This window comes from Mesoplodon bidens (assembly GCF_964165515.1).
Source record: "Mesoplodon bidens genome assembly, chromosome: 4".
Lineage (NCBI taxonomy): Eukaryota > Metazoa > Chordata > Mammalia > Artiodactyla > Ziphiidae > Mesoplodon > Mesoplodon bidens.
The window spans coordinates 53,921,151-53,946,879 of NC_138160.1; the positions used below are offsets into that span (position 1 = coordinate 53,921,151).

The 25,729-nt window shown below is 36.7% G+C and overlaps 1 protein-coding gene across 5 annotated transcripts in view; it reads left to right on the plus strand.

The window, feature by feature from the left end:
• The first annotated feature begins 513 nt into the window (after nt 1-513).
• The window catches only part of SREK1 (splicing regulatory glutamic acid and lysine rich protein 1), a 54,845-nt gene continuing 29,629 nt past the window's right edge, over nt 514-25,729 (plus strand). The window contains exons 1-4 of one of the 5 annotated variants that reach the window (XM_081233917.1): nt 514-808; nt 8,451-8,584; nt 14,312-14,427; nt 25,427-25,591. In XM_081233917.1, the coding sequence (XP_081090043.1) occupies nt 651-808; nt 8,451-8,584; nt 14,312-14,427; nt 25,427-25,591 (573 nt within the window). In that variant the 5' untranslated portion in view covers nt 514-650. Of the gene's footprint in view, nt 809-8,450; nt 8,585-11,149; nt 14,026-14,311; nt 14,428-25,426; nt 25,592-25,729 lie in introns of those variants that run through there. The other 4 variants (XM_081233916.1, XM_081233919.1, XM_081233920.1 and 1 more) reach the window with 4 other exon arrangements.

The following is a 25,729-nucleotide window of genomic DNA, read 5'->3' on the forward strand; positions in this document are numbered from 1 at the left end:
TGCGTAGTGAGCGAATAAATGTTTTAAACGACAACGGCATAGCCTTCATCTTAACTGCTTCCTTCCTTTATTCCGTCAAAATTTACAGGTTTTGTAAAATTTCCCAAGTTCTTTCACAGTTAGGACGCCGGCCAATTTTTTAAAATAGTCGGGGCGAGGGAGCTGCCTGTATATAATAATGACACGTTATAATTCGGTCAAGTATTGATCTGCGATGCTCGAGTCATTCCTTCTTCACAGCTCCGCACCAGCAGGCCAGGCCTCTTGGTTCCCCATTCCTATCTAGTGTAAAGACTGGAAAGAGGTGGGTCTCCCATGTTTACAGGAGCACAAGAAACTGATCGAGTGGAGGCCGGGAAAAAACTCGATCAAAACCTTGCCAGGGGGAAGCGCAGGGGGAGAAACAGCCTCAGGTACCCGGGAGCTCCAGGCCGAAGCCCCGCGAGATCCGCCGGGTTGCCGGGGCGACGCTTCCGGCTGACGCGCGCAGCCCTGGGAGCAGGGGAGTTGTGAAATGGACGGCTAGACCTGCCCGCTGCCGTGAATTCGCTAGCGGGAGCGCGCTCGCGGCCGCGCGTTCTCCGCTTTCCTGGCTTCGTCGCTGACGCGTCGTAGACGTTGGGGAGGCAGGCAGCTGCAGCGGTATCGGGATGAACAGCGGCGGCTTCGGGTTGGGCTTAGGCTTCGGCCTCACCCCTACAGCGGTGATTCAGGTGACGAATCTGTCGTCGGCGGTGACCAGCGAGCAGATGCGGACGCTTTTTTCCTTCCTAGGAGAAATCGAGGAGCTGCGGCTCTACCCACCGGAGTAAGTGCTCAAGCTCGGCTGGGGGAGGGGCGCGGGCGCCAGAGAGACCTCGGGAACCGAGGCATGGGGGAGAGCGCGGACGGGGGCGCGCGGTGTCAGTCACGTGACCGCTGGGTTTACCTTGGTGCCCATGTTTGATTAGGGCACCGCGGCCCGGACCCCACGCTCCTGCTTTCCATGTTAGTCGTATTTGGTGGGTTAACCTCTGCGCAGAACCCTTACAGAGGAGTTAGAGAGGTTGCCTTTTTCGTTCTTTCCGGGCTATGGTCGCCGCCGGGTCCTCGAATTCAGTGCCCTTCCTCCCCTTCTTTTTTTCCCGAACTTAAGATGGCCGCAGGTGGGCCCGGGGTAGTCCTCATGGCAAGCTCCTGATAGCGTTTTTGCAATGGCAAATCGCGGAGACTGCGCCCGATAAACTGTCCAGTTCTTAGTGCCTCAGTGTCGGACCGTTGTTGCTGACGGGGAAGCGTGCAGCTGATGACAGATGGAATTAGGCCTATATTTGTCCCTAGGCCTGTGTTCACAAATTTAGCATCTTCTTGGTTCATTTAATCGAGCCCATCCATGTTGTTAAAGATCACGTCTGTTCACCCTTTTGGCAACGGATTAAAATTTCTTCCTAGAAGGTCACACCGTCCTAAACCTTTCAGAAAAAGTAATAGTCCGTACATGATTACTCCTGCTGTATACTTTTAAAAGTCCAGATCTGGACTGGCATTCACAGTTCTCAGACACTTCCCAAGTAGTGTATTTTGAAGTAACATTTCCCTTGTACAGTACCGTCTACTCACAAAATTTGTAAGGGGTTTGAAGGTTGTTTACTTCCTTACAGGCATAAACTTAAAGCTAGAGCTTAGAATATGAAAATTCCCCGTATTTTGTTCATTTTATCAAAATCCTTTGAAGGAAGGGATAGTAGTTCCCCAGGATTTTTCTCCTTTTTAAAAAAATTTGTATTTGACTTTTTGGTTTGTTTCATAGTGATGCATGTAGACCTATTTTTCTTCGGTTTTCTCTCTGTAAGTATATTGCATTGCTACTGCATAGATATTGATAAAAGTTGGTGTTTGGATTTTTAAATTTTACTTTTTTCTTCTCATTTTTCTTTTGAAATATTTCATGTATACAGAAAAGCTAAAGAATAACTCCCATGTTCCCTTCATCTGCATTTATAGTTTGCCACAGTTGATTTCTGTCTTTGTATCTCCCTCTCCCTCTCCCCACCTACACACACAGACACCCCTACAACCCTCCCCTCTCCCATGCTTTTAAAAGTAGTTGCAGACACCATGACTATTCATTCCTCAACACTTAAATGTGAATCTCTTCTTAAGAAGTACATTCTCCTGCATTACCACAATACTATGAACACATCCAAGAAGTTTAACATTGATTAAAATATAACATCTGAATTTCTTCAGTTATACTGATAATGCCTTTTTTCCATTTTCTTTTTCTGATCTAGAATATAATCAGATCACTCAATGCATTTGGTTATCTCTAATCTAGGACAGCCACCCCTCCACCCTCCCAGTCACCTTTTATTTTTTTTCCCAGTCACCTTTTTAAAAGTTTTTCATGACATTAATATTTTGTCTTGTAGTTTGTGTTGTAGAATGACTCATCTGGGTTTATATAAATTGGTTTTACATGAATAGATTCGGTAATACAGTTTTGTCAGAGATGCTTCATAAGGGCATGCACGTGTATCTTTACTGACTAGGCATCTCATGTATAGCTTTGAATATCTTATAACTTTGAAAGTGCTTTCAGCTATCTCTTCATTTAAGCGCTCAGAACATTTCTTAATAATTGAGAACTGTTTGGAAGAGTGCTGTATTCTGAAGGAATTGGAATCAAATAGTAAAATATTTTGTACATGATTGTAAACTAACCTTGCTTTCAAGGTTGTCATAATAAGGTGTCTCATGGGCAGACGAAGTATATCACAGAATATTCTTCATTGCCAACATAACACCACTTACATAGTTGAAAAATGCACTTGGGTGGCAATATGCTGCCAGTTATCATCTGACATTTAGTAATGGGCTGTTTTTTGAAATCAAGTGTTAGTTGCTTGGAGTTTAAAAGTCAGAGAATAAAAAAGCTCTTTACTTAAACAGTGCATTAATATAGAATTATTGTGCACAAACTGTAATACATTTTGCAAAATTGTAACATAAATATAACACATATAGGCCAGGCAAAACCCTTGACCAGTTTTTCTTAAAGGCAGTCAGTCCCTATTCCTGTTTTTCATAAGTATTGACATGCTTTTCTAATAGCATGTTTTCTGCTTGCTCTGTAATGAAGTTGTCATAACCTGGTCCTTATATTAAAGATGTGTTTGCAGATTTGGGCCGAAATGCATAAAAATGCAATAGTGGTAGTTGTATTGAAGACAGATAATTCTATTTTGCAGTGTGTGGAGACAGTATTTTATGATTAATCTTTGGAAGCTGAGTAGCAACTCATTTGTTTTAAATTTGGAATGATATTTCTTTAATAGAATGTGAGAATAGTTTCTCATTAACATTTTAAGAATTTGGTTGCTAATATGAAAATTCAGATTTTTAAATTTAATTTTTTTCAGCATGAGGCCATGATTCAGTTTCTTTTTAAACATTAAGAATTGGTGTAAACATTCACTGTAAATATTAAAAATTCTTATTAGTGCTGCCAGATGATAAATATCCAGAATTTCTGTTTTAACTTTTTACTCAATAAGGGAATCTCATACATCATGAAAACCTTTTTACAATGGTAAGAAGTCTTTGTTGTTTTTTCAGTAAGCTTTTCATGGAGGTATAAGGAGCAGAAAAGTGCAGGGATAAGTGTATACAGCTTGTTGAATTTTCACAAAGTGAACACATCCAGCACCCGGATAGGATTCTCTGTGCCCCAGGAGTTGTCCTCTCCCCTCTCAAGTGCATAATACCCCTAGGGTAATCCTGGCCTGATTTCTAACATCGACACCTGTGGGGTTTTTTGTTTTGTGTTTTTTTGCTTGCTGGTTTTCTTCTCTGGTCTTTAAAAGTACTAATAAGGTAAAAGCTGTCAACTAGCTAAAATTAATATAACCTATATAGTCACATCAGGAGAAATAGAGAAAAAGGTACACTGCCAGTGATCCTACCACCCTATCAAAACCTCTCTCCAGTCCTTTTTACATGCATTTATTTTAATATAGTGTAATCAAAGGATTTATACACTGTTACTGTAAACTTTTTTCACTCAGCCTGTGGTAAGCATTTTTCATATTGTTGTGTTTTATTTATTGTAATATTTAAAGGCTGATGTCTCAAGTGTGTATGTGTGTTTGACATTCTGTCATTGAATTTTAGCTAGAAGTATTTGAAAAATGTGTATTTTTGATTGTCCACAGTGATTGGAGGGCCTCTGGCATTGGTGGGTAAGTGTCAATAATTCATAAGGAAGTCTTACAGAAAGGAGAATTGTGGCATCCAGACAATCACTGGAGCCCTACTGAGAAACCCTGTTATACATTGTGTCAGTTAATATTTTCATACATAAAGCTATATACTTTGTCCATGTTTTGCATTGTATCTTTTTTGATCCTCAAGAGATGTATATTAATATAATAAAGTATTGGACATAGTATTACCACATTGATTTTTTAAAAGATTGTACAGTGCCATCACCATGTTTAATGAAAAATAAGATAACCAGTTAGGGTCTAAGAAATTTAACTGGTGCTCAAAAAGTTGGTTCTGTGATTTCTCCATTAAACTCCCAGTGAGAAATTCTGATTTGTTTGGAAAGTGATTGTAGAAGGTTTTATATTTAAAGAAACAAAACAAAACTTGAATTAACAAATGAGGTCAAAGTAAAATCTGCTATGTTTGAGTACTGTTACTTTCTTTAGCGGCATACATTTAGAACAAATGGAATATGTAACCCCTTTTAAAAATTAAAAGTGTAGGTCGGAGTTAAATTTGAACATGATAATCCTATTTAATTTTTTAAAAAGTAAATGTTATTTAATAGCCTAGATAAACTAGAGAGGAAGATCTAAATATAAGATTTGGTAATATACTGATTTATAAATCTGTAAATACACATTTGTTTGCTGAGATATCTGTATTCAGGCTTGCCACTGTATTATTTTAGCCTATAATATTCAAAATAAAAGTGTTACTGCCTCTCCTGAAAAGGTCATATGTTTACATTTTTTATAAAGTAAATACTGTGTTGCTTTTTTACTGTCTATTTTAAGGAAGGTAATTGGAGATGAAGGTGAAAAAAATTGCTTATAGCACTAGGATCCATGCTCTTACTATAATGCTGTTCAAAACAGATCAGCATCTTTTAACCAGTTTTTGGGCTTCTCAAATCTAAGTAGTGTGTGGTTTACTAACCAGGCTCACATTTCTTATTCCTGTGGATGTTTTAACTTTGAAATGATGTGGTTTTCAAGTAGGGATATTTGGAAATGTTTGTAGTTTTCAACAGTGATGATTTAGGTTTCCATCCTTTCACAAAAGGATCTGTCAATTTAGGAAATACAGTTTCAGTGGTGGCTTGTCAGGTTCTTCAAGTGCTAAAAGAGAGTATTCTTGTTGAAATTGCTAGGGCTTTAGTAGCTTTAGTTGTAATCATAGTTTTTTTGTTGTTGTTGTTGCAAAGGACAGAAACAGTGTTACCTAATCTAGCTCAAGAAGAGACATTATTAAAAGGAAGAGATTTCCCTGAGTAGAAGAATAAAGACTAGGCCTCGTGGGAACTGGGACTGGGAACCAGAAGGGTATCAACATCCAAGGAGACTATCTGCCTCTTCCTGTCAGGCTTTATTGTCAGCTCAGTTTGTTTCTGTGTATCTGCTCAATTTCTTTTCAGACCTATTCTGTACTCATGTGGCTTCTGGCCCAAGCCCTTACTCTAAGTGACTTTCAAGTTCATTTGGTCAGGCCACCCAAATGACAGGTTTCAGGTTGGCCAGTGAAATAAGCTCTTGTGTCATGTAGCTGATCAGTTGTGTCTGAGAGCTTGCAAGATCTGTTGAGGGTTTCACATATGGAAACTGTGCTGAAAGTATATAGGATGTATTGGTAGCACATACAGGAGGGGGGACCTAGTCACTTTGATATTTTAAAATGGCTTTCCAGAAGACTTCGAAACTTGAGCCTTGAAGAAAAGTGGAGTTACTGTTCAAAAAGGGAGTAAGAGAGCTCATCATAGCCAAATGAAACAACATGTACAAAGATGGCCCAGATGGTTCAGGATGTGTTCTGGGAACCACAAGTATTTTTATGCCTGGATTTTTTAAATGGAAGCAAGAAGAGAAGGGTGTCTGAGGAAATTTAAGCAGTTGCATGACATGAAGAGATTTAGGGTTTAGAAAGATTACTCTGTAACAGCTTTTGTGGAAGATTGTTAATAAGGAGGAGTTGAGATTGGAGGCAGTGTGATTAGTTAGGAGCCATTGTAGTAATCCAGGTGAGAAATGATAAGGGCCTGAATGAAGGCATTGATGCTGAGAGTGTTGAAAGAATTAGTGTGACAACTATTTAGGAGGCAGTCTTCAGAGGATTTAAAGATCAATAGGATGAAAAAGAAGGAAGGGTCACGGATGGAAACAACCCACAAATCTCAGTAGTTTGACAAAACCAAGTTTATTTCTTATGCTAAACTGGTGGGGTTAGGGACTCTACTCGTTGTAGTCACTCATTCTGGGATGAAGCTGATATATCAGCCACCCAACTCTTTGATGTTGCTGGTCACTGTGGCAGAGAAAAAGACGGAGCAGTGGCCCTTAAGGCTACTGAATAGGAGCACATGTCAATTATGCTCACATTTAATTGGCCAAAGCAAATTGCACAGCCACACCTAACTTCAAGGAAAAAAGAAATAGAATTTTATTACGTAGCCCGAAGGAGATTTGGAAATATTTGGTGAACAGCACTAATGATGGTCACATTAACGACTTCCAGATTTCTGACTTAGATAATGTGGTAGTATCTTTAACTGAGATATGAAATTAGGACAAAGGGCAGGATTGGTGCAGAAGGAGGGTAATGAGATATGAAATTAGGACAAAGAGCAGGATTGGTGCAGAAGGAGGGTAATGAATTTAAGAATAAGTTCAGGGGTGGGTCCTGTGACTGACTATCACCCGTGCAGTATGCCAGCAGGCACTTGGATCTGGGAATCTAGAGCTCTGGAGAGGCCTAAATTGGTGACTTGGTAATGTATAGGTGAGTTAAGTCTGGATGCAGATGTGTTTACCTCATGGCAAGTACAAGTGCTTGACTTACGTGTTGAGCAGGGGGAGGTTGTTGGAGAGGACTGGCTTGAAGCCTGAATCAGGTGGCCTTAGGCAGGAAAGAATTGAGTTGGGTTGGGTGAGAAAGAGGTAGAGTTTTACTTTTATTTTTGCTACTTTAATTAGCCTGACTAGTTATGTTAATAATATACATAGTTTCAAGTTCTAAATGCAAATATATTTTATTATCTTAGTGTTTGGTTAATATAAATATATTTAGCCGTTAGCAAGCTGGATTTGTTGCTGTATGTAATTTTTTAATTAAAAATGAATATTTATGGAATTACAAATTAAGTAGTACATTAAAGTGGCTTTAAAATTCTTGATTAATTGAATAATTAAGGTTGCATGAGATTTGGAATTAGATGAGTAGACATTAAGTCTCATCTTTGCCACTTACTAGGTCTAGGATTATGGTGAACTTCCTTGACCTGTTTTGTAAACTAAAGTAAATTATTGTTGCTGCACAATGCATATTTAGTATTTTTCAAATGATCTTTTTTTAGTGTGAAAAATTTAATATTTTAAAGGATTGTACATTTATGTTAAACATTAGCTGTATATTTAGTGTCTTTTTTTACTTGCTAAAGACAATTACAGACTTTAATTGAACATAACTATGGGCAGGTTGACAAAATGATCCTTTATGAGGATAGTGTATTTTGGAATCTAACACAATGGATTCATATTGTGGAAAAATTGCTTTCATCTGTGCTGTGTCTGGCTTCTTTTTCCTATAGTCCTGCCTAGATTAAATCTAGTAGGACTTATAAGAGTCTTTGCTCTTTTGCATATAAAATATGTAAAATTTTGTTTGTAAAATTTTTTGTCTGGAAAATCACAATGCTGCGTAGCCTGAAGTAGGCCAGTATATGCAAAAGACCTTAATTTTAATTCCAGGTTATCTGATTGTTTCTAAGACCGTTGTGAAGTTTTTAGTGATTTAAATGCCAGGAATCACATTAGGGAGGGTTGGAAGTAGTTAGAAAATTTGAAGTCTTGAGGATTGGGGCTTTTTTATGAAATGGGATTTTGCCTATTGATGATGATGCACTGATTGGACATCCTTGGGTTAAGTCAGCTATTTTCACATTTCACTCAGATTAAGAAGGCATTAATTTAAATTTCAGGTTTTTAACAAATAAGGCTATAGGCCTGCCTAGATTTGCCTTCAGTCGTTGCAGCAAATCACCATTAAAAGACTTAAGTTCTGCTATTTCATGTCCTAATGATCCTTAGCAACAAAAATTCCTGTCTTGATTGTAAGATTATGTAAAGATATAAGTAAGAAATTTAAATGAAAACGACAAAACCAACTAAATGTTAATTAGTCGAATTGTTTTTCTTTTTATCTTGCAGCAACGCACCTCTTGCTTTTTCTTCCAAAGTATGTTATGTTAAGTTTCGTGATCCATCAAGTGTTGGCGTGGCCCAGCATCTAACTAACACGGTTTTTATTGACAGAGCTCTGATAGTTGTTCCTTGTGCAGAAGGTTAGTATCTCACATGTTTTTTTCAGTTATTTTAATCTCTGTCCTGTCTGTTACTACCATTGGTTTTCCTAGAAATCGGCAAGTAGATACGGTGTGTGTGTGTAAGAATGAAATTTGGAGGTGGAAAGGATTTTACGTAATAATAAAATATATTAAAATGGTTAATTTATTACTTATGTATATTTGAGATTTTATAGCTAAACATTTAAAAATTTATAAATTACTTGGCTTCTTTGGTTTGCTTTGATTTTCTGTATTCAGTTTGCAAGTTGTAAAGAAAGCTTTTTGAAATTAAAATATTAAATTGGTAGAGGACATTATTTAAAATGTGTAAATAAATAAGCATTTGCCCCTGTGTATACCTATTAATGATATTACATAAATAAAAACAGTGTACACAGTTCGCCAAATGGGGGTTAGGTAGTAATTATGTTTAAGAAAAATATTCATAATTTAAGCTTTAAAGTATCTTCTTAAGGTAATTTACCTTAATTGTTACTGAGACCATTATTTTACATTCAGTGTAATTTGCTGTGCAACTAGAATTTACTTTTAATTTTGCTGGCTTTTTTTGCGGGGGAGGGAGGGGTGGTGGTGGTGGTGATTAGTTGAAGAAAAATCATGGAAAGCAATTTCCAAAGCCTCCATCGAGGAAATAGTTGTTGAAGGTGGAAACAAGGCCAAAGGCCTTATAGTAATTCGTTAAATTTTATGACATAACCTGCTTTAAGAGCTAATTATTATTAATGCCTATTTTTTTAGTAACTTCTATTTGCAGAGCCATTCACATTCATTATACTAGGCTGTGCTGAATTTGACAGTTCTGGTGTGTAATTAACTTTTATTCAGAGCACTGACTATGACATGTGTACATGGATTTTAGAATTGGGTTATTATAATATAAATGTCTTTAAAATATATTTTCACTGGTGGCTGGTGGTAACTGTTTTATAACATGAAAATTTTACCTGAAACAATTTAAGGAGCTTTCATACGTCATGTTTTAAAACTTTTTTTAGAAACCAGGCTCACATTAAAATACTGTATAATAAACAGTTTGCTGCACGTTCAAGGTTTTATGCATATTTCAGAATGCCTGTTCTGGGATGTCAAAAACATTAGTCAGATACAGTGAGTATTACTCTGTTATTTTTGATGTCCCAGAATAGGACATTCTGGATTTTTGAGATAAATTTGAAAGTATTTTTCCCATGTCTAGGGGTTAGAGTGGGGTAGGGAGAATAAAATAAATAATAATGAATATAGTAGAATAAATAAAAAATGAATTAAAGTTAATTATTTGCTCAATCTGTCTTTATCTACTAATCTGTAAGGGGACAATGACCCCAAAATTGGAGAACAAGGTGAGAAAAGAGCTGGTAATGATTTAGTTCTGTATACCAAGTTCATACCAATTTCATACCAAGTAAACTGCATGGGAAAAAATAAATCAGGTAGAAGTTTTACTAAATGGGAGTGTTAATTGTATCAAAAAATTATGCCACCAGCAGCACAGTATCTTGTGTGAGTTTAGCTTATTATTGAACTGTAAGGAAAAATTTTGTTAGTGTTGCTCTGTTGGAACCTTGCTATATTCCCATAAAATTTTTCATATATTGAGAAGTGACCATGGTTTGTCATAAATGTTCAAGATTATGGGCATGTAGAGGTTCCTTTTTGTTTGTTTGTTTTACTTGATAGAAATAAATAAATGCACATTTATTATAATGGCTTTTGAATATTTTTAGTATTAACAAACAGACAAAATTTCACTATTTTTGAACGTGAAAATTCAAGCATATTTTTATTCCAGTTTAGTTGTAAGTATTTTAGAACACTCACCTATAAAATAATTTGTATTGGAAAAACATTCAGATATACATTTTTCATTAAATACAACAAAAATGAATTTATAGAACCTGAAGAATGTCACAGTGAGCTGTTAAAAGATCTGATTATGCACTGCAAGCAAAGTAATAATGTATTGTTGTGTTAAAAAAGATAGCAAAGTGACTTTGAAATAAATCAAAGGAAAGAGTTCCAGTGGAGTAAGTTCTGTAAGAGGAGATGTGCTGTGGTGCTGTAAGCAGTCTTCTGTTTACTTCACTGATTGTATTCTTTCCTTGGTGTTATAGAAACAGCATTATGAAAGAAGTGAGAAAACCATAGAAAAAAATTGTAAGAAGTTTTTTTCAGTTTCTTTCAATTTGCTGTTTCTTTTTAAATGCAGACAGTAGTACTGTGAGATCCTAAGCCGTTTAAGTAATGTTTGATGTGTAATAGTTTCGTACATATTAAGCATTAGCTATTGTTGATAAAACATGCCACTTCAAAATAAAATATACTTTCATTATACTCATCCAAATATGACCTCTTTTTGTTGTTGCGTGCATCTCAGATTTCTTTTTATAAATGTTAACACTTAGAAAAAGATAAGGTCAAACATAATAAGGGTGTCAGCCTAATCATCAGTCATAAGTTTATGTCCACATTTTCTGGTAGATGGATTTTGACTATTAATTTGGTTTTGTATGTTTTCTCTATGTGATATTTGTGCATTATTAGATGACTAGACTGGCCAAGGCAGACCTGTTACACTTGCCTGAGTTAGGCATTGTTTGCCATGCCACTAAACCTGCCGTCAAGTGAAACCTTCATTGGGGAAATGAGATCGGAGTCTGAACCGCAGAAGATGGACGCCCTGTCTCTGTTTTTTATTGTTTTACTTTAATTTCATTTCTTTTTCTTTATTTTGTCCCTTTTTTTTGTTTTTGTTTTTGTTTTTGTTTTGTTAAATCTCTTTCACTTTAACTTGTGAGCTGGTTTTCCAGTTCTTTGTAAATGGTATTCCATTAAGGGTTCATAACATTGCATTGCAAATTATATTGGGAGATGATTAGTAGAGCTCATCCTTAACATAAAATAAATTTTCACAGTAAATTAGGATATGGTTTCCTGAAGCTCAATGCTAGTCTTAATTGGTGTTTATAAACTGATTAGGTACATTTTGTTCCCAAAACACTAAAACACTGATGAGATTCTTAGGAACACGTTTTGATCTCAGTGTAACATTTTTGCAGTTTTCTCCCAAGTCTGCATCTCTCATAAAGACCAACTGATAGCTTCAAATTTTCGTCCTCCTCCCTTAGAATTTTAGGCATACAAAATCATCAAGGAAAATAAGTAAATTTCTTATAACATTCTGGGGGTAGAGGACAAGAGGAGACTTTTCACTTTTATGATATTTTTTATAGAAAATAGCATTTCTTTGATTTGAAAACACTTTTAATTGCCTATGTGGGGAATGGATATTTGAGTAACTGTTGAATACTTACACTTGTGTGTGTATTTTTTTGCTTGAATTTTTTTGTTGAAAAATGTTCAGAGATTACTCGTTTCTAAATGGATTCTGAGATTAGGATGCGTGAGAGACATTGTTTTTTCTCTCAGTTGTCTTTGATGAGTACAGTTTGGGAAAAATGCTAAATGCTTATTTGTTTTATACTTTTATACACTCATAGTATTTGGAGGGTATATTTGGTAGAATTCTATCTTGGAAATTAAGCAATGGAACTTTTTTCTTAAAGTATCTTTAATGGTAATTAGAATAAGTAAAAAATATTGTGCTTTTAGTTAGACTTAATACTTGTAATAGTTTATTATACTGTGAGAGACAGTGAGAGGCAGACAACCTCCTGATACTATTTTTAAGCCAACACTGAATGACTTTATTATGTTAAGTAATCAACTTTTGGCCTGTATTGAATACCCGTTTTGTTTATGTGGTCTTTCATGTGGATAGTTTTGCTTATTTAATGGACAGGTAATATTAAATTGGGGACATTACTAGATTGGAACTCTTTATTTGTTTTTTAGGTGCATAAATTAGGGTAGTGAAGCATAGGTTTGTACCTTAGGACCTCAGTTGACTTATCAAGATGTGTACAGGTTTTACAAATATTAAAAAAGTAATACTTATTTTTAACAGATAAAGCAGGTCTGATAGTGATGTAAATAGTATATGTGAGTATACAGATAAATGTCTTAATGCTAATAACTAATAAATACAAAATAAATTATTGTTATTTGATGTCTTCAGTAAGGCCTTCCCACCTTTTAATCTTTATGCATGTTGAAATCAGTGCTTATGCAGAATTTACTGAAATAATAAAATGACTTTGTTTTTGAAATTAGTAAATTAAGGTAATATAGACTTAGATGTTGCAAAGCTTAGAAATAAGTAGGCATTTGCTACAGCTAATAAAATGTGATTTCTGTATTTGTATAAATAAGGTGTAACCACTACTTAAAGCAAGTTTTAAAATTCGTCTTGAATTCCATCCATGTTTAGAAATATATTCAGATAATTTTTTTAGAGATTTATCCCTGCACATGTGGTTGTGTTAAGTAGAATTTTTACCACTGAAACCCCACGTGGTGCTTTTTTGAAAATTTACTCCATATGCTATTTTCAATTTGGCGTGACTTTGTACTTTAAATTACTTTTGAAGAATTCATAATGGAAACGTGTAGCCAAATACCACATAATTATGAGTAGTTCTGAAATTGCTATACGTAGTCAACTTTTTAGAAATTTTCTTTTTGGGAAAGTTGAGAGAAAGGACCAGAAAAAATGTGTGAAAGTCACAGTCCTTATCAAAATTAATTGATTAGAATTCAGTAATTAAATGTGGCAAATTGATAGACTTAATTCAGAATAAATTTTCATTTTTTTAGTCATAGGGATTTCTTTTTCTTAGTGTCTAGGGTTATTTTAATGTTATTGTTATTATTAGGCACTTAGGACGCTTACAAGCAAGACATTTAGGCATTAACCACCCCTCTTCAGATAAGTATACATAAATCGGTTCTAAAAGTCAGTAATTTAAGAAGTTTCCTGAGACTAGGGAACTTTTTTTTGTTAGTCATTTTCAAAAATGTTAGCAGTTTCCCAAGGCATATTCTTTGTGGAACTGGATTCTTTTAGTCATCTCTGTCATTGTTGGTGAGATGCCTTATTAACTGAATGGGTGTAGGCTTCCTTTCCAACTGAAGCTGATTACATGTGGTAGGCTTTTGTTTTTTTCTGTCTACTTGAAATTAAATGGGATCTTTTGGAAGGTTATCAAAATTGTTTGCATCACAAGTAGGTAGTTTCAATTAACAGGATAGGGACACTCAGGAACAGATTTCAATTGGCACATATTTGTTTTTTTCTTTTTCTTTTTTTTGACTAATTTGGTTATTTGCCATTTCTGGGGATTAAACTTTAAAAAATGTTCTTCTTTTCTGTATCTGATGTTCTGTGTGCTATTAGTGATGCAGCCAACACGAACGGTTGTCATGTGTAACACAACTTTCGATCACCGCGAAAACACCGTCCTGGGAAAGCGTCCATGCTTGATATCGTTTGGTTCATGAACATTAAGTTTCCAGTACAGGTGACCCATAGCTCAAAGTGTTAAATAATTGTCTACATTATTCAATTTTTAAAATAATATTCCATTAATGAGATTGTTAGTCTTTGAAGTTTTGCTCACTTTTATTTTTCCTAGTAGAGCAGGGTAAAAGGAAAGACTTAAGTTCTTATTTATTTCTTTATACGGATCTGATAGATAGATTCATTTATTATTATTATTTTTTAAGTGCAAGGGTAATTGTAAAATCATAGTATAAAGTTTGTGTGGTGTTTCTGCTTTCTGTAATGTTTGGAACTTGCCTCTGCAGGTAAAATCCCAGAGGAAGCCAAAGCTCTCTCTCTATTGGCTCCTGCTCCAACCATGACAAGTCTGATGCCTGGTGCAGGCTTGCTTCCCATACCAACTCCAAATCCCTTAACTACAGTAAGTATGATACACCCTCTTCTAAAGGGAGTGATCATTTAACTGTGTAATTGGTTGAATAAAGAGCTTAGAAAGTTTTTTTTTTTTTTTTTTAAGAGCTTAGAAAGCTATTTCTATTTTAAGTATTTGTGTTTTTAAATGGAGAGGATTCGAAATGTCTGCTTAATTTTTTCCCCATGTTACTGACTTGAACTGCCTTTTGGAATTGCTTATGAAGTAATTGGGGATTCATTTAAATTTGAGAACTGAAATGTATTATTCATTAGCAAATCAGTTATCGAAATTCAGCATTTTAGATAGCATAGGGAATTGGAGAATCTAGGTAACTATATTTCCCAGTTCAGGAGGACTAAATCCATTTGAAAAATTTGAAATAATTTACACCATTGGTAATGGGAAAAATATCTCAGAGAAGCATTTGTCTGATACTGAGAAAATGTAACATGGTAAAAACATGGCAAAAATATTTTTCATTAGCAGAATTAAATAGTAATTTAATGCCTCATTTGTGATTTCCAAGTGGTGTCAAAAAAAGATTTGCTGTTATTGGGTTCTTGGTTTATATAAAAGATTCTGGTCATTTATTTTAAATAAGAGTTATTTTTCTTCAAAAATAAACCCAAGACAAATACAGAACTCACATTAATTGAAAGCTGTGTTTTACTTTGTGGTACTGGGTTCTTAGGGAGTGAACCAGTAAACTTTATAGTTTATCCAAGTTATAAAAGTGGTTTTTGAAACTTGGAAGTGCAAAATATTAGGATTTTCACACGGCACTGTTCTGCTGGAGACCTGTATTGTGATCCATGGGAGGAAAATGCCTTTTATTTTTTATTTTATTTTAATATCTTTATTGGAGTATAATTGCTTTACAATGTTCTGTTTCTGCCATATAACAAAGTTGTGTTAGTTTCTGCTGAATTAGCTATACGTATACATATATCCCCTTATCCCCTCCCTCTTGCATCTCCCTTCCACCTTCCCTATCCTACCCCTCTAGGTGGTCACAAAGCACGGAGCTGATCTCCCTGTGCTATGCGTCTGCTTCCCACTAGCTATCTGTTTTACATTTGGTAGTGTTATATATGTCAATGCCACTCTCTCACTTCGTCCCAGCTTACCCTTCCCCCTCCCCGTGTCCTTAAGTCCATTCTCTACGTCTGCATCTTTATTCCTGTCCTGCCCCTAGGTTCTTCAGAACCATTTTTTTGCTTTTTTACATTCCATATATACGTGTTAGCATACGGTATTTGTTTTTCAGTTTCTGATTTACTTCACTCTGTATGACAGACTCTGGGTCCATCCACCTCACTACAAATAACTCAATTTCATTTCTTTTTATGGCTGAGTAATATTCCATTGTATATATGTGCCACATCTTCTTTATCCATTCATCTGTTGATGGACACTTAGGTTACTTCCATGTCCTGGCTATTGTAAATAGTGCTGCAGTGAACATTTTGTACATGACTCTTTTTAAATTATGGTTTTCTCAGGGTATATGCTCAGTAGTAGGATTGCTGGGTCGTATGGTAGCTCTGTTTTTAGTTTTTTAAGGAACCTCCATACTGTACTCCATAGTGGTTGTATCAATTTACATTCTGACCAACAGTGCAAAAGGGTTCCCTTTTCTCCACACCCTCTCCAGCATTTATTGTTTGTAGATTTTTTTTTTTTTTTTTGCGGTACGCGGGCTTCTCACTGTTGTGGCCTCTCCCTTTGCGGAGCACAGGCTCCAGACATGCAGGCTCAGCGGCCATGGCTCACGGGCCCAGCCGCTCCGCGGCATGTGGGATCTTCCCGGACCGGGGCACGAACCCGCATCCCCTGCATCGGCAGGCAGACTCTCAACCACTGCGCCACCAGGGAAGCCCTGTTTGTAGATTTTTTGACGATGGCCATTCTAACTGGTGTGGGGTGATACCTCATTGTAGTTTAGATTTGCATTTCTTTGATGATTAGTGGTGTAGAGCATCCTTTCATGTGTTTGTTGGCAATCTGTGTATCTTCTTTGGAGAAATGTCTATTTAGGTCTTCTGCCCATTTTTGTTTTGGGTTGTTTGTTTTTTTGATATTGAGCTGCATGAGCTGCTTGGATATTTTGGAGGTTAATCCTTTGTCAGTTGCTTCATTTGCAAATATTTTCTCCCAGTTTGAGTGTTGTCTTGTCGTCTTGTTTTGGTTTCCTTTGCTATGCAAAAGCTTTTAAATTTCATTAGGTCCCGTTTATTTTTGTTTTTATTTCCATCTCTCTAGGAGGTGTGTCAAAAAGGATCTTGCTGTGATTTATGTCATAGTGTCTGCCTATGTTTTCCTCTAAGAGTTCTATAGTGACTGGCCTTAGAATTAGGTGCTTAATCCATTTTGAGTTCATGTTTGTGTATGGTGTTAAGGGAGTGTTCTAATTTCATTCTTTTACATGTCCCTGTCCAGTTTTCCCAGCACCACTTATTGAAGAGGCTGTGTTTTCTCCACTATATATTCTTGCCTCTTTTATGAAAGATAAGGTGACCATATGTGTGTGGGTTTAGCTCTGCACTTCCTTCCCGTTCCGTTGATCTATATTTCTGTTTTTGTGCCAGTACTGTACTGTCTTGATTACTGTAGCTTTGTAGTATAGCCTGAAGTCAGGGAGCCCGATTCCTCCAGCTCCATTTTTCTTTCTCAAGATTGCTTTGACTTTTCGGGGTCTTTTCTGTTTCCATACAAACTGTGAAATTTTTTGTTCTAGTTTTGTGAAAAATGCCATTGGTAGTTTGATAGGGATTGCATTGAATCTATAGATTGCTTTGGGTAGTATAGTCATTTTCACAATGTTGATTCTTCCAATCCAAGAACATGGTATATCTCTCCATCTGTTTGTATCATCTTTAATTTCTTTTATCAGTGTCTTACAGTTTTCTGCATACAGGTCTTTTGTCTCCTTAGGTAGGTTTATTCCTAGGTATTTTATTCTTTTTGTTGCAATGGTAAGTGGGAGTATTCCCTTAATTTCTCTTTCAGATTTTTCATCATTAGTGTATAAGAATGCAAGAGATTTCTGTGCATTAATTTTGTACCCTGCTACTTACCAAATTCATTGATTAGCTCTAGTAGTTTCCTGGTAGCATCTTTAGGATTCTCTATGTATAGTATCATGTCATCTGCAAACAGTGACAGTTTTACTTCTTTTCCAATTTGGATTCCTTTTATTTCGTTTTCTTCTCTGATTGACGTGGCTATAACTTCCAAAACTATGTTGAATAATAGTGGTTAGAGTGGGCAACCTTGTCTTGTTCCTGATCTTAGTGGAAATGGTTTCAGTTTTTCACCATTGAGAGTGATGTTGGCTGTGAGTTTGTTGTATATGGCCTTTATTATATTGAGGTAAGTTCCCTCTATGCCTACTTTCTGGAGGGTTTTTATCCTAAAGGGTGTTGAATTATGTTGAAAGCTTTTTCTGCACCTGTTGAGATGATCATATGGTTTTTATCCTTCAGTTTGTTTATATGGTTTATCACATTGATTGATTTGTGTATATTGAAGAATCCTTGCATTCCTGGGATAAACCCCACTTGATCATGGTGTATGATCCTTTTAATGTGCTGTTGGCTTCTTTTTGCTAGTATTTTGTTGAGGATTTTTGCAACTATGGTCATCAGTGATATTGGCCTGTATTTCTCTTTTTTTGTGACATTTTAGTCTGGTTTTGGTATCAGGGTGATGGTGGCCTCGTAGAATGAGTTTGGGAGTGTTCTTCCCTCTCCTATTTTTGGAAGAGTTTGAGAAAGATAGGTGTTGGCGTGTCTCTAAATATTTGGTAGAATTTGCCTGTGAAGCCATCTGGTCCTGTGCTTTTGTTTGTTGGAAGATTTTTAATCACAGTTTCAATTTCAGTGCTTGTGATTGGTCTGTTTGTATTTTCTATTTCTTCCTGGTTCAGTCTCGGAATGTTGTGTTTTTCTAAGAATATGTCCATTTCTTCCATGTTGTCCACTTTATTGGCGTATAGCTGCTTGTAGTAATCTCTCATGATCCTTTGTATTTCTGTAGTGTCAGTTGTTATTTCTCCTTTTTCATTTCTAATTCTGTTGATTTGAGTCTTCTCCCTTTTTTTCTTGATGAGTCTTGCTAATGGTTTATCAATTTTGTTTATCTTCTCAAAGAACCAGCTTTTAGTTTTATTGATATTTGCTATTGTTTCCTTCATTTCTTTTTCATTTATTTCTGATCTGATCTTTATGATTTCTTTCCTTCTGCTAACTTTGGGTTTTTTTCTGTTCTTCTTTCTCTAATTGCTTTAGGTGTTAGGTAAAGTTGTTTATTTGAGATTTTTCTTGTTTCTTGAGGTAGGATTGTATTGCTATAAACTTCCCTCTTAGAACTGCATTTGCTACATCCCATAAGTTTTGGGCTGTCTTGTTTTCATTGTCATTTGTTTCTAGGTTTTTTTTTTTTTTTTTTTTTTTTTTTGCGGTACGCGGGCCTCTCACTGTTGTGGTCTCTCCCGTTGCGGAGCACAGGCCCTGGACGCGCAGGCTCAGCGGCCATGGCTCACGGGCCCAGCCGCTCAGCGGCATGTGGGATCCTATCGGACTGGGGCACGCACCCTTGTCCCCTGCATCAGCAGGCAGACTCTCAACCACTGCGCCACCAGGGTAGCCCTGTTTCTAGGTTTTTAAAAATGTTCTCTTTGATTTCTTCAGTGATCTCTTGGTTATTTAGTAGTGTATTGTTTAGGCGCCATGTGTTTGCAGTTTTTACAGTTGTTTTTTCCTGTAATTGATATCTAGTCTCATAGCGTTGTGGTTGGAAAAGATGCTTGATATTGATATGATTTCAATTTCCTTAAATTTACCAAGGCTTGATTTGTGACCCAAGATATGGTCTATCTTGGAGGATGTTCCATGAGCACTTGAGAAGAAGGTGTATTCTGTTGTTTTTGGATGGAATGTCCTATAAATATCAATTAAGTCCATCTTGTTTAATGTGTCATTCAAAGCTTGTGTTTCCTTATTTATTTTCATTTTGGATGATCTGTCCATTGGTGAAAGTGGGGTGTTGAAGTCCCCTACTATGATTGTGTTACTGTAGATTGCCCCTTTTATGGCTGTTAGCATTTGTCTTATGTTTTGAGGTGCTTCTATGTTGGATGCATAAATATTTACAATTGTTATATCATCATCTTGGATTGATACTTTGATCATCATGTAGTGTCCTTCTTTGTCTCTTGTAATAGCCTTCATTTTAAAGTCTATTTTGTCTGATATGAGAATTGCTACTCCAGCTTTGTTTTGATTTCCATTTGCATGGAATATCTTTTTCTATCCCCTCACTTTCAGTCTGTATGTGTCCCTAGGTCTGAAGTGGGTCTCTTGTAGACAGCATATATCCGGGTCTTGTTTTTGTACCCATTCAGCCAGTGTGTGTCTTTTGGTTGGAGTATTTGATCCATTTTACATTCAAGGTAATTTTCAATATGTATGTTCTTGTTACCATTTTCTTAATTGTTTTGGGTTTTTTATTTTAGGGCTTTTCCTTCTCTTGTGTTTCCTGCCTAGAGAAGTTCCTTTAGCATTTGTTGTAAAGCTGGTTTGGTGGTGTTGAATTCTCTTAGCTTTTGCTTGTCTGTAAAGTTTTTAATTTCTCTGTCGAATCTGAACGAGATCCTTGCTGGGTAGAGTAATCTTGGTTGTAGGTTTTTCCCTTTCGTCACTTTAAATATGTCCTGCCACCCACTTCTGGCTAGCAGAGTTTCTGCTAAAAGATCAGCTGTTAACCTTATGGGGATTCCTTTGTATGTTAATTGTTGATTTTCCCTTGCTACTTTTAATATTTTTTCCTTGTATTTAATTTTTGATAGTTTGATTAATATGTGTCTTGATGTGTTTCTCCTTGGGTTTTCCTGTATGGGACTCTGCGCTTCCTCAACTTGATTGACTCTTTCCTTTCCCATATTAGGGAAGTTTTTGACTATAATCTCTTCAAATATTTTCTCAGTCCCTTTCTTTTTCTCTTCTTCTTCTGGGACCCCTATAATTAAAATGTTCGTGTGTTTAATGTTGTCCCAGAGGTCTCTGAGACTGTCCTCAATTCTTTTCATTCTTTTTTCTTTATTCTGCTGTGTGGTAGTTATTTCCACTATTTTATTCTCCAGGTCACTTATCTGTTCTTCTGCCTCAATTATTCTGCTGTTGACTTCTAGAGAGTTTTTAATTTCACTTATTGAGTTGTTCATCATTGTTTGTTTGTTTGTTCTAGGTTCTTTTTAAACGTTTCTTGTATTTTCTCCATTCTGTTTCCAAGATTTTGGATTATCTTTACTATCATTACTCTGAATTCTTTTTCAGGTAGATTGCCTATTTCTTCTTCATTTGTTTAGTCTGATGGGTTTTTACCTTGCTCCTTCATCTGTGTATTTCTCTGTCTTCTCATTTTGCTTAACTTACTGTGTTTGAGGTCTCCTTTTTGCAGGCTGCAGGTTTGTAGTTCCTGTTGTTTTTGGTGTCTGCCCCCAGTGGGTAAGGTTGGTTCAGTGGGTTGTGTAGGCTTGCTGGTGGAGGGGAGTGGTGCCTGTGTTCTGGAGGATGAGGCTGGATCTTGTCTTTCTGGTGGGCAGGAGTGTATCCAGTGGTGTGTTTTGGGGTGTCTATGAACTTATGATTTTAGGCAGCCTTTCTGCTAATGAGTGGGGTTGTGTTCCTGTCTTGCTAGTTGTTTTGCATAGGATGTCCAGAACTGGAGTTTCCTCGTAGTTAAGTGGAGCTGGGTCTTAGCGTTGAGACAGAGATCTCTGGGAGAGCTCTCACCGATTGATGTTACATAGGGCTGGGAGGTGAAAGTGGTCCAGTGTCCTGAGCGCGGCTCTCCCATCTCAGAGGCTCAGGCCTGATACCTGGTCAGAGCACCCTGTCAGCCACGTGGCCTGGTATGTGTGGAGTCTCTTGTCTTTTGCAAAGTGTGAGGTCTTCTCCCAGTGTTTAGTAGGTGTTCTGTAGGAGTTGTTCCACATGTAAATTTATTTTTGATGTATTTGTGGGTAGGAAGATGATCTCCAGGGCTTACTCCTCCACCATCTGGAAGGTCCTGATCTGTAAATGGTTTTTAATTTAACATCTGATCATTTGAATTGGGCTTTCTAAAAATTTTATTTTGGGTATGTTTTGGTATATTTTAAGATTAATTCCTGGGTCATCTTTTTTTTCCCCCTCCTCAGAAAATATTGTCTTGCTATCTTGAAAATTTTTAGGTTTTATTCATTAAGAATAGAAAGTTTTTATTATTTAATTTGTTGCTGTGAGGGGAAATGATTCCTTTTAATTCAGCTGTAGTTATGTATTTTTATAAAACTTAATTCATGAGGAATAATTTTAGGTAGAAAACAGGGGAAAGGTGGCCCGTGATTTGGCTCCTAGCTACCTCTCTGACCTTTTTTTTCCTACTTGTTTTCCTGGCTCCCCTCTATTTCAGTCTTATTGGCTTTGTTGATCTTTGGATATGCCAAACATATTTCTGTCTTAGGGCTGTTGTACTTATTTATCCTCTGCCTAGAACATTTCTTTTCCAGACATTGAAAAGGTTTACTCTTTCATAAGAGTGAAACCTTTCATGAGGTTTCTTTCTATTTAAAAATCACATCTCCAGGGAGGCCAAGGTTTCTATGTCAGAAGGCAAAAGTTTTATATCGGGAGTCAGGTCATCTTTACCTCCTCAAAGACTGAAAGGGCAACTTAAGTATTTAGGTCCTTTAGACCAGGGCTAGAAAATAGGCTAATCTGGGGCTTCCCTGGTGGCGCAGTGGTTGAGCATCTGCCTGCTAATGCAGGGGACACAGGTTCGAGCCCTGGTCTGGGAGGATCCCACATGCCGCGGAGCAACTAGGCCCGTGAGCCACGGCTGCTGAGCCTGCGCATCTGGAGCCTGTGCTCCTGCAGCGAGAGAGGCCGCGATGGTGAGAGGCCTGCGCACCGCGATGAGGAGTGGCCCCCACTTGCCACAACTAGAGAAAGCCCTCGCACAGAAACGAAGACCCAACACAGCAAAAATAAATAAATTAATTAATAAACTCCTACCAACAAAAACAAAAACAAAAAAGATAGGTATTGAAAATTGCCATAAAAAATTAAAAAAAAAAAAAAAGAAAATAGGCTAATCTAAAGAAGGGTAGTTGTATTGTTAGAGTGCAGCCACATCCAGTAGAACTTTGTGCTATGATGGAGATGTCTGTATATCTACTATCTAGTATAGAAGCTACTAGCAATATGTGGTTCTTGAGCACTTGAAATGTGGCTAGTGTGACTGAGGCACTGAATTTTTTTTTTTTTTTTTTTTTGCGGTACGCGGGCCTCTCACTGCTGTGGCCTCTTCCGTTGCGGAGCACAGGCTCCAGATGCACAGGCTCCGCGGCATGTGGGATCCTCCCGGACTGAGGCACGAACCCGTGTCCCCTGCATCGGCAGGCGGACTCTCAGCCACTGCGCCACCAGGGAAGCCCGAGGCACTGAATTTTAATTAAAATTCAAATAGCCATATGTGATTGGTGATTACCATGTTAAATGACACAAGTGTCGAAGAATGGTATAGTGCAAAGAAGAGAGAGAGAGAGAGACAGGAAAAGTTTCTAAAAACAGGACTGAATGATCTTTAAATCTGAGAAACAAAGGAGTTGGATTAGATGATTTGGAAAGGCCCATTAGAGATCTATAATTGTATGTCCCAGTGGAGAAATTTGTAGGTCAAAGGGATTGACAGCTGGGAATACCAGGAGAGGCCTGTTTTAAATCCATGCAAAACTGACAAATAATAATACTCATATTTGTGATATAGCTTAATTGTATATAATAATTCTCTTGCACAGTAGAAAAAAATTTAAGGTATGACCCTCAATCATCTGTGAATGTTAGACTATCAAAGACATGGTAGGGGAAAAAGGTGTGTGATTAGACGCAACATGTGGAGAGAGGCTAGGTCATTCACCTGTTTTGAACTAAGGTATTTTCTACAACATTATGATAACTTGAAATGGTGACAGCAAAAAATATAAGATCTGTCAGTAGCAAGATACCACAGATGGTAATAAATACTATGAAGAAAAAAAACAGAGTGATGTAGTAGAGAGTAAATGAGGCTCTACATAAGGTGAGGGAAAGCCTCCTGGAGAGGGTGATTGACCTGGCAGTTGAAGGATTCAGCCAGCAGAAGCTAGGGGAAGAGCTTTCTAGGGCAGAAGGAATGCCAAGTGAGAAACCCTAAAGTGAGAAAGACTTGTGTGTTCCAGGTGCAGAATAGTTGTGAAGGCAGGGGGGCGGGGTGGGGGGGCGGCAGGGTAGTAGGTGTTTTGAGATTGGAGGGATAGATAGGGCACTGATGATGTAGGGCTATTTAGGCCACAGAAGGAAGTTTGAATTTATTCTAAAGGGTTTTAAGCGGGGGTAAAGCTTGATTTGACATGTTTTGAAAAGATCACACATGGGTTGCTATGATAAGCATAAGTGATACTCATTTCATAAACTAGTATTTTCACCTTTAGGAAGTGTTATTACTTAACATTTGTTAAATTTTAGTAGTTTTGCAGCAATATAACAATATATAGTCAGTTAACTTATTTGCCTTAAATTGCAAAAGTGGAAATGAAAGTTGCAGTTTTTTTTTTCCTTGAAAAGTCATGTGAATCCTGCAAAATTTTCCATTTTTAAATTCTGAGATCTATCTTTTCAAGTTTAAATTCACATTAAAAATGTGTTTCTTAATGCTTGAACTAAAAACTGATTTTAGTAACGTTCTGAAAGATCATTCAAAGGTTTTTATGTTTTTCCTACCATAGTGTATGTAAGGGTTTAATATTTAGGTTTCTTTTCTTAGGTATACTTTGTCCCTGTTTTAATTTTAGTCTGTGCATGGTGGTACCCTGGTTTTACCACTTGTTAGCTGAGTATCTTTGGGAAAATTATTTTCTGTAAGACTTTGTCTTTATCTGTGAAATTGGTGTAATAGTAATATCTATCTCTTAGGGCTGTTCTGAGAATTGAGTTAATAACCTAGCAAAAATAGGTGCTTTGATTATTGTTAAGCATTAGGAATTCACAGTGTTGTTGAATGCCCGAGGTACAGTTGATTCTCATTATTTGTGAATTCTGTATTTGTGAATTCACATACTAGCTAAAATTTATTTGAAATCTCAAAATCAGTACTTGTGGTGCTTTTGTGGTTATTCATCAACACAAATAGAATGAGGAAAAAATTGAGTTGCTTGATATGTTCATTCCCAGATGAGTTCAAACAGAGCAACACTCTGCCTTCTTATTTCAGCTCTAATGGTGTAAATACCTTTTTTGTGTGTGGTGTGTCGAGTGTCATGTTTTTTGCATTTTTGTGCTTTATGTTGGTGGTTTTGCTCTTTAAATTGGTCCCCAGCATAGTGCTAAAGTTCTGTCTGGTGTTCCTAAGTGTTGTAAGCCTGTGATGTACCTTACAGAGAAAATTCTTACGTAAGATAAGGTTCATTCAGGCATGAGTTGATCATGCTGCTGGTCATGAGTTTAATGTTAATGAATCAATAATATATACTAACTAAGGTATTTTTAAACAGAAGCACACATAAAACAAGGTCATATATTTATCACTTGATGAAAGTGTTATGACCAGAGGCTCATAGGAACCTAGCCCTGTGTTTTTTCCCTATGAGCAGCGATTTCAGTATTTAATAATTCAGTCTTCATGGCAAACTTTATTGGACATAAGTACTACAGATAATGAGAATGGACTGTTTGCTTTTAGTGTCTAGTTTAGAAGTAATTGAAGTACCCAGATAGTTAAGAAATATGTTGTATTTCTAATTACATTGAAAACTACTGTGACCTTACTCTGAATAATTCAGATATATACCTGGCTTAAATTAGGAGTCCCTAGTCTCTTTCCATTCTTACTGAGTTGATCAATATTCTTCAAGATTAGAGAATGGTAATTTTTGACACTAATAGAAAATATCTGCTCTGTTTTTTTTTTTTTAATTTTTTTATAGCTGGGTGTTTCCCTTAGCAGTTTGGGAGCTATACCAGCAGCAGCACTAGACCCCAATATTGCAACACTTGGAGAGATACCACAGCCACCACTTATGGGAAATGTGGATCCTTCCAAAATTGATGAAATTAGGAGAACAGTCTATGTTGGCAATTTGAATTCCCAGGTAACTAATATAAGAAGAAATTGAGTGGTGGGACCTCTTATTCCTTTCCCTTTCTTAAAAATCGTATCAATTGATAAAGTAGTATTTACCTGATTTTTTAAAGAAGAATATACTTTATTAAAGTGTTACTTTGTTTCT